The 15660-nt window shown below is 50.4% G+C and overlaps 1 protein-coding gene across 1 annotated transcript in view; it reads right to left on the bottom strand.

Moving 5' to 3' along the window:
* The window catches only part of Sptb (spectrin beta, erythrocytic), a 69272-nt gene that overhangs the window by 39704 nt on the left and 13908 nt on the right, over window positions 1-15660 (bottom strand). Inside the window, exons 2-14 of the mRNA XM_076850353.2 lie at window positions 13351-13502; window positions 11964-12137; window positions 11433-11524; window positions 10499-10579; window positions 10080-10195; window positions 9584-9696; window positions 8419-8606; window positions 6497-6614; window positions 5718-5876; window positions 4416-4718; window positions 3600-3750; window positions 2058-2928; window positions 923-1060 (exon numbers count right to left, since the gene is read on the bottom strand). Of these exons, the coding sequence (XP_076706468.1) occupies window positions 923-1060; window positions 2058-2928; window positions 3600-3750; window positions 4416-4718; window positions 5718-5876; window positions 6497-6614; window positions 8419-8606; window positions 9584-9696; window positions 10080-10195; window positions 10499-10579; window positions 11433-11524; window positions 11964-12137; window positions 13351-13502 (2656 nt within the window). The remainder of the gene's footprint in view (window positions 1-922; window positions 1061-2057; window positions 2929-3599; window positions 3751-4415; window positions 4719-5717; window positions 5877-6496; window positions 6615-8418; window positions 8607-9583; window positions 9697-10079; window positions 10196-10498; window positions 10580-11432; window positions 11525-11963; window positions 12138-13350; window positions 13503-15660) is intronic.

Below are 15660 nucleotides of genomic sequence, written 5' to 3'. Positions count from 1 at the left end.
GCCTCTCTCTCACACACAACCCTTTACCTAACAAGCTTAAAGAAGAGTGAAGAGGTGTCTCCCTGCTCTGCATAAACACCAGACTTATAAAGGGATCTCCTGAACTACAATCTTCATCCTTGAGTGCTGAGGCAATCAACCCCATTCTAGTAGCTCCAAAGTATCTATCTCACTTCTGCCTGCTTTCCCTTAGGCCCTCAGTGGAGTCTCCACTGCGCAGGTCCATTTCTTTACAACAGGGTCTTCCCTAAGCCCATCTTCCAGATTACCCCAGGCAGAGCGAGGCTCAAGCCTAAGTGTAGAACACGTGGCAGTGTGTGTGCAGAGCCTAGGGTAAAAACAGAGACTGCAGGCATTTGCTCTGTCCTTAGAGATCCTTCGAGAACTAATGAGCAATTACATCCTGCACTGAAAGCACCCCCTCTCTAAAGGCTCCTTGGGGCCTGTTTTTTGTTCCAACCATGAAACTTGCTCGAGGCTCCCTGCTAATTCTCCTCTTCATTCAAGCCAACCTTATTATCGATGCTGCATTTTGGCACAGGCGGGAGCATTCTTTTATGGACAGTACTTAAGAGCTCTCAGAAAGCAATTTTCCCTGCCCAAGCATGTCCAGGGAAATATGGCATGAGTACCGTACAGCTGATCTAAATGGACTCAGAAGTCCCCTCCAGCGCAAGTGTCTATAACCCCTTCTATCCATGTGCAGCCATCAAAGCTCAGTGACCACGGCTCTCCTCCTGGTTGCTCACCCTGCTGCTCACCACAGATTTTCCTCCTAGCTGCACAGCCCCAGGTCTAGGTATAAGACTGTGGCTGAGAAATACAGGGGCCCTAGAGGTACTAATGTAGCACTGCATAGCCACAAGGGATACTTCAGGTGCTGGGAGGAAATGCCCCCAGCCCAAATCCCACCACACCTGACCTGGTGTTCAGGTGGTCCTGGTACCGCCGCACTTCCCCGCTGCGTGGGTGGCCACTCTCCACCAAGCTGTTGGCAGCAAGGTTCACGCTTTCGATCTGACCCTTCAAATTCTTCATCTCCTGGTCCAAGATGTCAAACCTGATAGAGAAAATGAGGAGCAGTAAGGTGCTTTCTCCTTCTGCTTCCTAAAGGCATTTGTCCAGGTGAGCAGGAAAAGGGGACAGATATTCTGGCACACCCTTCTTTTCTGGTTCATGGGTTCAATTCCGTGGTTTAGCATTTCCTGGATCAGGTTGGGAGAGGGCTGGTGGCACCATGGAGAAGTGTGAAGGGAAGGGAGGCCTCTAAAGAGGTTACAGAGTGTTTACGCGCAGAGGAATCAATCACCCAGTGACCACCTGCCACACTTTCAACGTCTTGATTACTGCTCTTGGACCTGGTTCCACTCCCTGATACCCTGACCCAAAGGATGCCCTCTGCAGTGCAAGGATATGCTCCATTCCTGAGTAGATAAGGGAGAGCTGCCAAGGGGAGTGGGCTTTGTGATTATGAAGGTCAGCCTTCTTGGGTAAGAGCCCAGGACCTTCAGGCATCAGTGCAGGGCCACCTGAGCATGGCTCTGGGGAGCAGCCTCTATCCCTGGATTCTGAGCTTGGGCTGCTGAGATGCTACCTCTCCTCTGTGCACAAACTGAACATGCCTCCCCTTCCAGAAGGCTGCTGGAATCAGAACACCAGAAGTGAGGGTGGCCTTGCAGACTGCTAGTTTACAAACTGGTCTCTGCAGCTGCTTGGAGTTCTGTGGCTTAGGGACTGTCACAGGAAACTAGAACTGGCACAGTCCTAGCTTCACAGCCCCTTTATCCTCACCAGCTCCTACTTTCCATGTACAATTCCTTGAGCAATGGTTGCAAGAGCTGAGAAGGAACTCAGCAACTGGACTAGCAAATCCCTGTGAGGAGCCCAATGGGTGAAGCGCCCAAAGCCACAAAGCCAGAACAGAACTCAGGGCTCCTACCACCTGAAATTTGCACCAAGGATATCCTTTGACTCTCAGAGACCCCTGCTGACCTAGAGGTGGAAGGTGGCACCCAGGCCTTGGCTGGGGAGGTGAGCAGAGGCTGAGCCCCTCTGACCTGTGCTGCACGACCTCCAGGTCCTCCAGGGTGTCTGGGATTTCCATCTCCTTCAGCCACTTTTCCTTCTCGCCCATCCACAGCTCACAGGCATCCGTCTCCCCAAACACTGTATACAGGTCCAGGGCGTCCTGCAGCCTCTGCCCACGCAAGTCCGCCTGGGCCACCACTTGCTGGTAGAGCTGCCGGAGGGCCTGTAGCCTGTTGGTCACATCGGGGGAATCCCGAAATTCTTGGGGGAAGTCGTGGGCCTGCTGTTCCAGGTGCTCCATCACCCCTCGGCTCTCTTCCAGCTCCTCTAGGAAGTCCTTGTGCTTCTTCCCCAGGGCCCGCGTGGCCCCTTCATCCTGCCCCACATCTTCACCAGAGAGCAGCCGGTGGGCATCTTGCAGCCAGGCCTTCAGATCGTCCGCATCTCCCTGGAACTGGAAGAAGTTCTCCGCATCCTGGAGATTCTTTTTACGAAAGGCAGCCAGCTCCTTCAGCTGGTCCCACTGGCCCGATACCTCCTTGACGCGGGCCTCTATCCGCGGGTACCCGTACTGTTTGCGTGCAATAATGCCTTCGGCCTCCTGAAAAATCTGCCCCAGGTGGGCATCCAACCCGCGCAGCTCATCCTCGAAAGCTTTATGTTTGCGCTGCAAGATGAGCACACTGGTCAGGTCCTTGCCATAGTCCAAGGAGGAGTAGATCTGCTCTTTCTCCTTGATCCAGCTCTCGGCCTCATCCATCTCCCAGAAGAACTTCCAGAGCCTCTTGGACTGCTCTAGCTGTGCCTTCCGCCCAGCTGCCATGTCACTCAGCTCCCCAAAACACTGCTCCAGGTGGCTGACACGGTCCTGGATGATCTGGGGGTCACAAGGTTGGTACCCTGGAATAGGAAGAGGAAGGATGACGAAAGAGAAGGGCTTATAGGCAACTTTCAGCTCGGTTACCAGATTAAGAACCATACACTCTCGAAGCCACTATCTTGTTGGGGCTTTGGGATTGGATGCCAGAGTTCTCAGTTACTCAGAGGTCAGGCCAAATTCTTTATCATTGGTTCCCACTAAACTTTAGGAATAAGAGAGATTAAAAGTTAAATCAGTTCTCAGTAGAAATCCATGATACAACTTTATTTATTTATTTATTTGCAGTATTGGGGATTGCACTCTAGCTGCTTGTGTGCAATCATGCCTTGTGTGTGCTGGGCATGTACTCCATCACTGAGCTATATCTTCAGTCCATGATATTAAAAAGTTTAGAATGAAATTTTAAGGAGGCAGTGAGGTCTTCAATTTAAGACCAGAAACTAAAAATTTAAATGGTCTCAGCCATAATGAACTAGCAAAGAGAATGGAAGATGGACGATATCTTATTAGTGCTCTGAATGTTTCCTGAGTATAGATTCCAAGGCAGCTGCCTGCTATCTGGAGAGCTTGGCTATCCTCAAGCTTCATGCACTATCACTTGATGAAAGAAGCAGAATTCTAAAGATATATCCAAAGTGGGTGTCAGGCCAGAGGATGGGGCTCTGGCCACAGGAGACACCTTTGGGCTCACCTTTCCCCTCAGTGAACTGCAGGGTGGCTGTGGTGATGGCCTTGACTTTGTCCCCTTGGATGGCGATGTCAGCCTCCATCAACTTGTGCTTCTGTAGCAAGTCCTCAACCTCCAACAAGTGCTTCCCAAACTCAGCAGACAACAGGTGGGCCTGGTGGAGGACATGATAGAGTGGACAAAAAGAAGTGAAGAGATGGGACCCCTCCTAGGGGCATGTCCATGTATCTGAGCTGCTGCTCAGGACAGAAGAAAGTACAGAGCAGGAGTTCATGCAGAGGGTGCCCATTGGAATCACCCATGGACAGTCCCACAGAAAGCCCAAGCCCCGTATTTGTCTACTACATCAGTCTCAAGGCTTGGGCATGTGCATTTTTAGAAAGCTCTGCAGTCAGCCTGATGTGACTTCCTTGGTCAAGACCCACTGGAGTACAGGGGAGAGTTCAGACGCTGGTTGGTCCTATGCTGTGAGTGGATTCCAACCAGTGTCAGCCTGATTCTCCAGGCTCCTGATTAATGCCTGTCTCTTCTTGATCTGGCAGGCTGGCCCCTAGTGACCACAAACCCAAGATTTCTTGGTCACTGGGGATACTGTGTATGTGGGCTGGTGACATCTGCCTGGATGGAGCAGAATGAGCCAAGCAGCAGACAGGCAGATGATGTTGACACTCTACTGCCTCAGTTTCCCCATTTTGCTTCAGGGATGTGATTGGCTAAACGGTATCTAAGGGAGCATCTGCTAACTGCAGGGCCACGAAGGCCCATGGTGAACCCACTTAGGGTGGGAAGGGGAAGGGGTAGGTGGTTCCTGGGGCCCACCTTGATCTCGTCCATCCAGCTGATGCTGTGCAGCATGTCCTGAAAGAGCTTCTGCAGGGCCAGGGTGGTCTCGAGCCTCTGGCGCCGGGACCGCAGCAGCTCCTGCAGGTAGCTCCACAGGCGCAGGATGTTGTCCTTGCGGGCCATGATGCGCTTCTGGTCGTGGTAATTCTCCTTCTCCAGCTCCTGGGCCAGGTCCTCCAGGGCCTTCACCCGCTCTTCGTAGGCAGCTGTGTCAGTCTCGATGGCCTCGTGCTTCTTCTTGGCAGCCTCCACAGCTGCCAGGTCGTACCCAAAGTTATCCTGAACCCCAGGGACAACAATAGGCAGTTCAATCAGATTCCCCCAAGTTCATTCCCAAATGTAGAGAGCGAGCAGGTCCCTTCAGCACAACGGCTGGGTGGGAAAGCGCACTCCCAGCGAGGAGACAGTCTGCTGTCTTTTGGCAGTCTATCTTATCAGAGCCAAGTTCCAAAAACGAAATGTCTTGCAAGAACCTTTAAAAGCAGTCCCTTATTTTATTCTCTGTGCCACACTCGTGGGTGATGTGACAGGCATATTACTAGCAGAGCTCTGGTGGCCTGCTGGCACTCCCCCACCCTGCCAAGAGAGGACCTGTCTGATTCTGGGTAGGAGGGACTGCTTGCTCTCAGAAGCCACAAAGCTGCGAACAGATGGTTTACCCTTGTGCTATCTGGGGCGCACGTACACTCTCCATTGCTCTCAATATACTCGCTACCCCCTTTCTGGACAGAATTTAATTTCATTCTAAGCTCTAAGTAGGAGGGAACAGATGCTCTGATGGAGAATCAGCCCTGGGGTCCATTCTTAGCTGGTAAAATATGTCCCAAGCCTAGAGGCTTAGATTCCAAAGGTGCATCTGATTTCACCTTTCCCAGAGAACCATCATTTAGTGTCAACTCTAACCCCCACTTTTGCTGATGCTACAGACCACGTAAGACAACTTTAGGGGCCACTTCTGGACTATGAGGTTCTTTCCTAAAAAAGAAATTTAATACAGGCTCGGGGTATAGGGCTCTGTGATAGAGTGCTTGCCTAGCATGGGTGAAGCCTGGGTTGGATCCCTAGCACAGAAAAAAAAAAAAAAACAGACAATAAATTTCAGGGAGTTCTTCCTCAGAAACCATTCTTAATCCAGCCAATCTCAAGGAGCTGGGCTACAAGGACGAGGAGAAGCTTATCCAGCTGCTGTTGAGAGGCCGATCAGGCTCCAGGTCAGTTGAGAGCTAGGGCCTCTGAAGCACTCTCCTCTCCTGCCATCCCCAAGTGCATCCCCATTACCTGGGTCACAAGGCGCTGGTTTTCGTTGAGCCACGTCTCTCTCATGGCAGCCTTTCTGTCAAAGCGACGGGCCAGCTGTTCCAGCTTCTCCTGCCGAATGAGCTCGCTCCTCAGGGCCAGCTCCCTCTGGTACTCAGCTTCCTCCAGACTTTCCCAGGCCTGTGTGGGGCAGAAGGAGAATTCTTGGGGCACAGGAGAAACGGGTGGCTTTGGGCTCCCATCTCTTTCACCAGACACACAGTGATTTCGGGATTCTAGGTAAATCTCAATGCTCTTGGGTGACATGATGGCAGTTTAAAGCTCGGGCTTCATGTCTGGGCCAAAGAGTGGAGGAGCACTGATCGTGACCTCTCGCTTCCCTCTTCCCCTAAATCTGCCTCAGACTCTAGACCCAATATTGTGTTTTTCAACTCTCTGGAAGCTCCGTAAATACCTGTTGACTAAAGGATTACCTCCAACCCTTGGAAACATCTTAAGACATTTCTCTTTTGTTATAAGTAATTAATATTTCATATTCAAAGATAAATTCAAGGTTCTATTGGGGACAGGCTATGCACCTGGCTCCAAAGAATAGTTCTGAGTATCTGAACAAGGAGTTGAACAAAAAAAGATGGTGGGTAGAGTTTGATCTCTCAGAACAACGCCTCCAAATAGCCAGCAAGCAGCTAATACCACTAAACAAACTGGCTTGGTTTAACCTCATCCAGGGGCCATTCCCCAGGCCTGCATCAGGAGCTCAGCCCACCACTGAGAATGCATAATGGAAAACACCACGGTACCCGGTTGATGTCAGACACTAGTTTCCCGTCGTGGGGCGTATACACTTTCTGATTATTAGCTCTCATCCGAGACTGGATGGTAAAAAGTAGGACTTCCAGGTTCCCCTTCTCCTGAAACCTGTCAAGAAAACAGGGGTAGGAGATTGGTGTCGTGATCCTCATGGCCAAATTGCTTGCTGACATCAGCAGAGGTTTTTGGATCTTGGACAGCAAAGCATATTTGATTTAAAAACAAAGGAAAAGTAAAGGGAAGCCATAGGTCTGCTTACCTGTTACAACATCTATCATTCTCACCAAGGGAGATCTTAGGGGTTTGGGTTTTCATAACGCATATGAGAGAAAACACAGTGGCTAACGCAGCACTTATCATTTGCTTCCATAGGGAACAGTTAACTGAAATATTCTGGTAGATATCAGGTTTTAGCAATCGACATAAAGACACTCTTCCCTGTTCTGCAAAGGATGAAGGCTTCTGACTAGCTCTTTAGACAGTTTTTTTTTTTTTAATTGAGTCAATAAAACCTTAGGAGCAGCATTATCCACATAAGAACATACTGTACTGAATGCAACTTTCCCCACAAGTGCTAATAAGCTGGATCTTCCAACAAGTCCTATAGGCCAGATGTTTTCAAGGGGTCAGGAAAGGATGGGCTCTGGGAGGATTGTGGGTACAGGAGACAAGAACTGGTAGCAGGACTGATGTCTGCCACATGGGCTCTAAGCTCCACGTAACTGGGGACTTTTACACGTCCTCATGAAACTCAGGGGGCTACTTATGTCAACACCCTTCACATGGCAGCTGGGACTGGCTCTAAGCCAGGTGTCCACCACAAGCTCAGCCTGATGGATCTCAGTGCTCAGAGGCACTTAAGAGGGCTAAGTCCTTGAAGCACTGTCTACACAACCAAGGGTAACACCCTGTGTATAGTGCCTGGTAGACCCACAAGGAATGCTATCTGTATTGAATTTAGGACTTTAAAAGTGTCAGGCTAAAAGACAGATCCTTGTTTATAGAACATTCTAGGCTCTGTGTCTAACCTTTCCCTGTTTGAGAGTCTTGAATGGAGAGTGTGGGAGATGCGAGGGGAGACCACATACGCACATACATGTTTGTGTGCATGTTTGTGGACACATGCATGTATGTGTGCACATGGTTGTGAGTATATATGTGCCTGCATAACTACATTGTACACACATGCATGTGTGTGTGGTGTATGTGTGCTCATGTGCATGTGTAGATGCACTATTTGTGCACAGTTGGGAATATGTTCCTGTGTGTGCATGGTTGTGTGTGTGCATCCATGATTGTGTGCACAGACCTATGCATGTGTGTGGTTGTTTGTGCACATGTGCATGCACATGCAGTTTTGTGTGTGCCCACATATGTGCCTGCATGGTTGTGTGTGTGTGTATACATGTGGTGGGGTGGTGCTGAGATCTGAGCAGCAGGCTTAGTGCTTTGCAGAGGAGCAGTGACAGATGGGAGAGGCATAGATGGATATACTTGATGATCACAAGGCCCCACGTAGAGAGCTCAGAGGCTGAGAATACAGAGGTCATCTCCAGAAAACAAACCCGCAGCTCAGGACACAGACAAAAGCAGAGCTCTCCAAAACTAGTGCTCCAAGGAGACTCGGAAGCCTCAAGTTCCTCTCCTGCGCCTCACTGGGTGGGGGGCAGGGGTTCTACAAAGTACCTTCCTTGGTTATGAGTCAGGGTTTCTCATCAATGCCTGTTTCCTATAAACTGATGACTTGGGAGTAGGGTGGCCAAGAGGGGCATGATGCTGGTGACAGATGTGCATGCAGCTCTTGAATCTTGAGTCTGTGGCCCAAGGATACACTTCATAACACCCAGAGCCAGGCTCTACCTTTGAATAGTCAGGTAGCCCTCGACGACCACACCCTCCCAAGTGCCCTTACTTGGGTGGCTTCTCCACTGTGCGGTAGGTGCTGAAGGCCTGTAGCTGTTGCTGGACGCCGGTCAGCGAGTTGGCAAACTTGCGGCTGTTCAGGACGTTAATGGTCTGCTCGATCCAAGTGAGTAGGTCTGAGGCTAGCCCACTGTACTTTTCAATCATCTTCTCAGTCTCAATGGCGTGGTCAATGACCTAAGGAATTGCTTTTTCAGTTATTCTTATCTCCACTGCTGAGGTCACCAATGTGGCTCAAAATCAAGGTGCCTAAAGTGGGGCTCCCACCTCTCAAGCCCTGAGAGTTCTAAGTTGGGTTTGTCCCCTGAGACCCAGAATGTGGCTAAGGCAGAAGAGGTGGGCTGGAAAGAGGTGAAGCCCTCTTGCAAAATTGGCAGAGAGCTGGGGTTCAGGAGAATTTGCCCCTTCTTCTAACCCTATAAAAGATTAGTAAGCTCGGGCTGGGGCTGGGGCTCAGTGGTAGGGCACCTGCGGTGCATGTGTGAGGCCCTGGTTTCGATCCTCAGCACTACATAAAAATAAAGATATTGTGTCCCACTAAAACTGAAAAAAAAAAAAAAAAAAAAAAAGATTAGTAAGCTCACTGCACCATACCAGTTCTTGAGTGGCTAGGGATTCATTTATTTAAAAACAGGGATACATTTATCCAAAAATGTTTCTTAGGAATTGAGAACCATCTTTATTAAATACCAGACACACACAGATGAATGGGAAATGGTTCCTATCCTTGAGAAGTTAATGACCCAGCAAGGGAAAGGAATCCGACCTGAGGTTCTGTACAGAGGGGTGGGTTTCTGGTAAACCGTGGGAGCCTCAGAGGTCTGAAGCCACAGACAAACCAAATAAGCCCACAGGGGTTGCTTTGGGAATGTTCATGAGGTCTCCATGCGGAAGACACTCGGAGCTGCAGGTGGAAATCTCTGAAACCTCTTTCTGGACAAAGATCTGCTTTGGAAATCAGCTGGAGAGTTTGACAGAATGCTTTAGATACACACACACACACACACACACACACACACACACAAACACACACACACACACACACACACACACACGCTGCAGCTGGGGGCCCAGACCTGAAGCTGTCAGACTGGATAGGGCCTGGGGCTGGCAAATGGAAAGAATGATGCTGTACTGACAGAAGAGCTCAGTACCTTGCCGACACGCTTGCCCTCCACTGCCAGCACCTTCATCTTGGAGAAGTAGTGGTAAAATGCCACCACGTACGTGATGATGGATTTCTCATCAGGGTTTTCTGTGAAGACATCTGTAAGGGGAAAGGGTGCCCTCTCAGCACCAAACCAAAGCCAGAAAGGTCGGGCTGAGGTTCAGCCCCTCTTCCTCCGGCACAAGTTCAACCATAGGCATCAAGTGACAGCCAATGGGGTGAGAGTAGAAGGTCTGATTCACACAGTGATGAAATGCACAGCAGGACCACAAAGGCAGAAAGAGGGATCCAAGGTCCACACTAGACCTGTGTACAGGCAGGGGAGGTGCTTGGAACCTGCTTGGAGCTGATGAGCTGGTCCAGTGCAGAGCCCTGGCCTGCCTCCACGCCCTCCCCGTGCCTGAGTGCACCTGGCACCTGGCCAGCCTCCAGGAACCCTTTCAGCCCAGCTCTCTCTAGAATAGTGAGGGGGGCTGGCTCACCTTCAGGGTCGAGGAGCGGGATGATGCCCAGCTGGCGTTCAGCCACATCAAATGCATGTTCTAGGTTATGCCGGGCATTGGAGTCCTTCAGCTTATCAAAATCGATCAGGTCAGGCCTGGGGACAAAGATGGACAGTTAAGAGGGCAGCCCTAGCATGATGGAAAGACACTGGACAGGTGCAGGAAGGTGGCCAGGTAAGACAAATGAGAGACAGGAACAGCGTAGAGGGGCTGCTGTGAGCACCAGCTGGTGAGGAAGTGGGCATCAGGTGTGAATGGAACTTAAGGGAAGCATGGACATTAGGGAGGCCAAGGGCGAAAGGAGAAAAAACAGCAGAGGAGCCTTCCCTTGGCCCCTGTGTTAAGTGCAACACATCCAAATACCCAGTCCGTCCCCACAGTTCTCTCCTTCCTCTTACCGGTGCTTGTGAATCAGGGCATTAAAGGCCAGGCCATCCTTCCAGCTGGAGGTGAAGTTGGTGACATTGACGTGGGGGTACCTAAAAATAAAATATTCAAGAGAAACAGTGAGATCTGAGAAATAGGCCAGGTGTGGTGGCGCTCACCTGTGAGCCTATTGGCTTGGGAGGCTGAGGTAGGAGGATCACAAGTTCAAAGGCAGCCTCAGCAATGGTGAGGCCCTAAGCAACTCAGTGAGACCCTGTCTCTAAATAAAATACAAAATAAAGCTGGGGAGATGACTCAGTGGTCAAGTGCTCCTGAGTTCAATCCCTGGTACCCACCCTCACCTCCAAAAAAAATGAACTGAGAAATATCTGGGCATGGTGGCTCATGCTTGCAATCTCATCAACTTGGGAGGCTGAGACAGGAGGATCGTGAGTTCAAAGCCAGCCTCAGCAACTTAGCAAGGCCCTGAGGAACTCAGCAAGATCCTGTCTCTAAATAAAATACAAAAAAAGGGCTTGGGGTATGACTCAGTGTGGTTAAATGCCCCTGGGTTCAATGTCCAGTACCAAAAAAAAAAAAAAAAAAAAAATCTGAGAAATAGATTCTTTTGGAGTCATAAACAAGTGTGTGAACTGAGGGCCAATATGCCAGGAGAGGAACAGATCTGTCCCTTCTGAGCTACTTCAACACCAGGGGGCAGACCTAAGCCACACAAAGACGCTCTCCCATGACTGTGGCCTACACACCCAATAGGCCCCACAGTCTGACCTCAGGCAACTTTAGAAAAGAACCTGAAGAACCAGGTCAGGACTGGCAGCATGGATAATGTTGGCGCTATTACAGTTTTAGGTGGTGATTCTTAGTGTCCCTTGGGGATGGCAGCCCCCGGGGGAGCCAGAGGCAGGTGGGAAATGTGGTAGCTGCAGGTTGCCAAGGCACACGTACCCTGCGGTCTTCATCTGACACCACAACAGCAACGCATCTTTGGCTGACCGCGTCTCACGACCTTCCTGAGTTTGGACAACAATGTCCTGAATCTGGGGATGGCAGAGAGAGAGAGAGGAAGTAGTTTAGCATGGATCCCTGAGGGACGCCCTTCCTCTGTCCTCCTCTGAAGCCATCCGTCCACAGCTCCGACTCTGCAGCAACACCACCCTGAGGCCCTGGTCCCTGTCGCCTCAGTCTGCCCGAGCACATGGGATGGCTTCCTCACGTCAGAGGAGACAGCTTAAATTGGGTAACTCTAGCAGGACGCTGAGAATCGACGACACCATGCCCCTGATTCTCTACAACTGAGGGATGCCCCTGAGCTTCGGCACTTTGGGATGACACAGGATAGGCTCTCCTTCCAAGAGCTCTGTCCCGTAGATGGGTTTCTAGACTCCCAGAAGGTACACACTCACTTGCTCTCTAGTCACTATTTTGTACAATCCCTAAGTGCCAAGAGGCCTCCTTGAATTCCTCCCTGGGACCCACCTGGAAGCGGAGGATGATGGTCCAGATGAGGCCCAGGACCAGGCGGTGGTTGCCATCCACGATGTCGTGGGAGCCCATGTTCTCCAGGTGCACACGCTGCTCCTTGAGGAACTGCAGGGCCTTGTCCACGTTCTCCAGACAGTGGATGCGCATCTTTCCCTTGGTGGGCCTTGGCTGGGGGACAGCAATGGCACCAGTTGGCACAGAGAGATTACACAGGTGACTGCAGGCTGGACCAGCACCTGCCATCAGCACCACCCTCCACTCTCCTGGCCAACTGGTCACTCTTGCTTTCCTTTTAGCAACGGTAGGAGGTTCCCTGTTGTGAACACTCAGAGCTCGGCAACCAGACTCCATGGGTGCCCTTCTGGGTCTGAATACAGCCTTCTGAGCAGGCACCAAATGGCCTTCGAACACAATAATAGGACAAACAGTTAATTGAGCACTAACCATGCTCCAGACACAGTTCTAAGAATTAATTACTGCAGGTCAGTGACAAGAATAATTTAAAGCTTGGTGACTGATAACAGACCCGTGCCCGCCAATCATGCTCCTCCCTGCACTAAATGCCTCCAGCCCAAACCCAAGGGGCTCATCAAGGATGCTAAATGTCCCATTCAAAGGGATCTCAAGGGTGATACTCTTTGGTGGCACTTCAAAACAAGTAAGAGAGAGAACTTCAGCCTGGAGTTGAAAAGGTGAGGTACATTTTCATTCAAACCCCAAGGTTCTCCGAGTACTTCCTCAGGTACACGTATCCTTGTTCTCAGTCTATTCATTGCAGAAATGGAAGCAAAGAGGGTCCTATCTGACAGGCCCAAGATCACCAAGGAAGTAACAGAGCAAAACAAGCACTTTCACCTACTTCTCCTTCAGAGGCAATTGTACCACCGGGTGGGGTCTGCCGGGAGGGTCTCTAAGAGATTCTACTAACACATGTGGGAAATCACATGGCTAAACTACCTTCTAAACTTTCCTCTGGCTTCCAGGAAAGATGTAAATTCTCCAACAACACACACATTTCAGCCCATGTGAGGGGGCTAAGGCTCAGGCCATTTCAGGCAGCCCCAGAGGCCCAGACTCCAGTGAGAACAACAGTGCTGTGCGTGGCTTCTATGAGAAGCATGCCTGGCACATAATAAGAGCTCAATGAACTGTCCATTGTGGGAGTGGTCAGAAGGGACAAGAAGCTCTGGGAAGAGGTCAGAGGACCCTGTCAGCCATGTGGACACTTGACATTCTAAGTATTGGGAAGTCCAAAAGAACAAGGAGAAACCCTGGCAGGCCATGAGAATTGAAGGTACCCTGACCATGTCTTTTCCTAAAATGGGGCTGATGGCACCAGCCATGGGTCCAGGAAGAGGCCCAGCACAGACAGGGGCTTTACCAGCATCTCTCCGGAGAGCACCTCCAGCAGCTTGATGAGCATCCGCCCATCCCGCAGGTCCTTGTAGAGGTCGCTGATCCGGCAGGACACTCGGGCCAGGTGGGAGTTCACCCATTTTGTGAAGGTCTTCTTCTGAACAACTTCCCGTTCATCTGGGTGGGAAGAAGAGATCTGGGTGAGCTGTGTGAGGCTGGCAGGGCCATGTGACCCAGGCTGAGGAGTTCCACCGTAGTCCCAGGGTCCCCCATGCCTGGCAGAGGCTGGTGTGTCCTTTCACATGTTTCCCAAGAGCATGTGCCATCTGGCACCTCTGGCCCACAGGCCAGCCGAGGAGGGCAATGAAGACACTGCTCCCACCACCACGCACCTAACAAAACACCCCGGATTCACCATCTGTCTCCCACTGCCAGTCAGAATATTCTGTACTACTGTGACATTGAATTCAGACTTCAATGCTCGGTTCACCCACCCATGCATCCATCCTTCCATCCTTCCATCCTTCCATCCATCCACCCATCCATCCAATGTTCTTTTTTGTTCCATCCACTCTTCCATATTCCCTTCATCTAATCCCCATCCATCCCTTAAGATTCAGTGTAAATGGATTTTTCAGGAGAGCTTTTCCTGATCCTCTGGCTGGGGCAGGTCTCCCTGTGAATGTCCTGACCCCTGCATTTGCATTTCCAAGTATTAGCCGAATGTATGATTCTCTGGCAAGACTGTGGGCTCCTGTGTCCTGTTCACCTCTCCACCCCCAGGGCCTGGTGCTTCACAGCTGGTGCTTCCTAGCTGTACTAGGGATGACTGTACTAGGTGGCAGGCCTATGTTAGTCCTGATGACATAGGAAGGTAAAACAAATCACCCGCCTACAAGGAGTTCCTGGTAGGTAGAGGAGAGAGATGAAGAGTTAGGATATAGAGAACGGTGATCCACATGGGGTTAAGGAGAATGAATGCTCCTGCTGGGAGCTACAGGCATTGCACAACTCTATGTATTCTACCCATTGCACAATTCTCTGTTTCCTACCCCCAGAATGGCAGGCAGGGCTTCTTGATCTTCAGCTCTGGGATGGTGACAACATCCTAAATCAACATCAGCCCCAAAGAAGCTCCCAGCTTGTGCTGGGCCAATTAGAGTGGATGATTCTTGGTATCTTTGTATAAATAAATGCCACTAACCTGTCCAGGTAAGGCTGGAGAGAAGAGAGGAAGACTGGGATAACACAAAGAAAGGGGAGAAAGAGAGCAAGGAGCGGTAGAAAAGAAGAAATAGAAACAAGAGAGAAGGTGGCGTGAGCCCCCCTTCTGCTTGGTTTTGTGAACAGTTTGTGACAATTGGCTCCTGGCCACCTGGGTTTGGGCATTCAGAGCTCAGCTGACCTGACAGCGTGGCTGGGCCTGGGGGCCCTGCAGGATCCCTAGGGATGGTGCGTGGGGGGTGGGTCACAGCCAGAGCAGACACAGTGTGGCTAAGCCGGGAGGGAAGGTTGGCACTGCGGAAGCAGGCTGGATGTGAGCTCAGTGGAGCCCAAACTGGAAGGGCTGGCTTCTTCAATTATTAAATACCCGACTTCAGGATCACAAAAAGAGGGGCCCAGCCAGTGCCGCCTCAAGGGCACAAAGCTGGCAGTTCCTGAGGCTCCAGCGTCAGGTTCCTTCCTACTTCATGGCTATTTTAGTGCTAGGAACTCAGCCTCTTTATTCATCTGTTCATTCATTCAGTGAATGTTTACCGTATACCCAGCAGGTGCCAGGCTCTGGGTGGAGGTAGGAAATTCAAGGACAGGACAGTGCCCATCTTTGAGGCGGACGAATGCTATGACACACATGATGGGTGTTTGAGTCATATATGAAAAATTCTGTGGCAGTGACCTAAAGAAGCTCTCCAAGAAGAGGAAAAGTACGAGTACAGCTCATCTGAACCTTAAATAAATACAGAATATAAAACGGCATTCATTGGTTCTGGACCTCTGGGCAAAGTTGCATGGGGAAACCCTATAGTCTACGTCAAATTAAAATGCTTTCCTAGTTTCAGAGACAGCTTCAGTAAAATCCATCCAAAGTGTTGATAATGCTGGACAGAAAGAAACCGCATTAATTCTGGGGCATTTGGGAATTCAACGGAGCCAGCTAGAGTCCCCCAGGGTTTTCCCTAGAAACCAGATCTGTTTCTTAAGTGGCTCACCCTTTCAATTAGATGGGCAACCTTTGACTAAGGCACTGAAACTTTTACCCCTTTAGCAAGTAAGTGTCCCCAAAAGCTAATTTTTTTTTTCCTTCTACATTCTCCTGTCTTTAAACCCCAAAGCT

This window comes from Callospermophilus lateralis, chromosome 3 (genome assembly GCF_048772815.1).
Source record: "Callospermophilus lateralis isolate mCalLat2 chromosome 3, mCalLat2.hap1, whole genome shotgun sequence".
Taxonomy (NCBI): Eukaryota; Metazoa; Chordata; class Mammalia; order Rodentia; family Sciuridae; genus Callospermophilus; species Callospermophilus lateralis.
The sequence above is the reverse complement of the archived record's forward strand: the minus strand, read 5'-3'. Positions and strand labels throughout refer to the sequence as shown.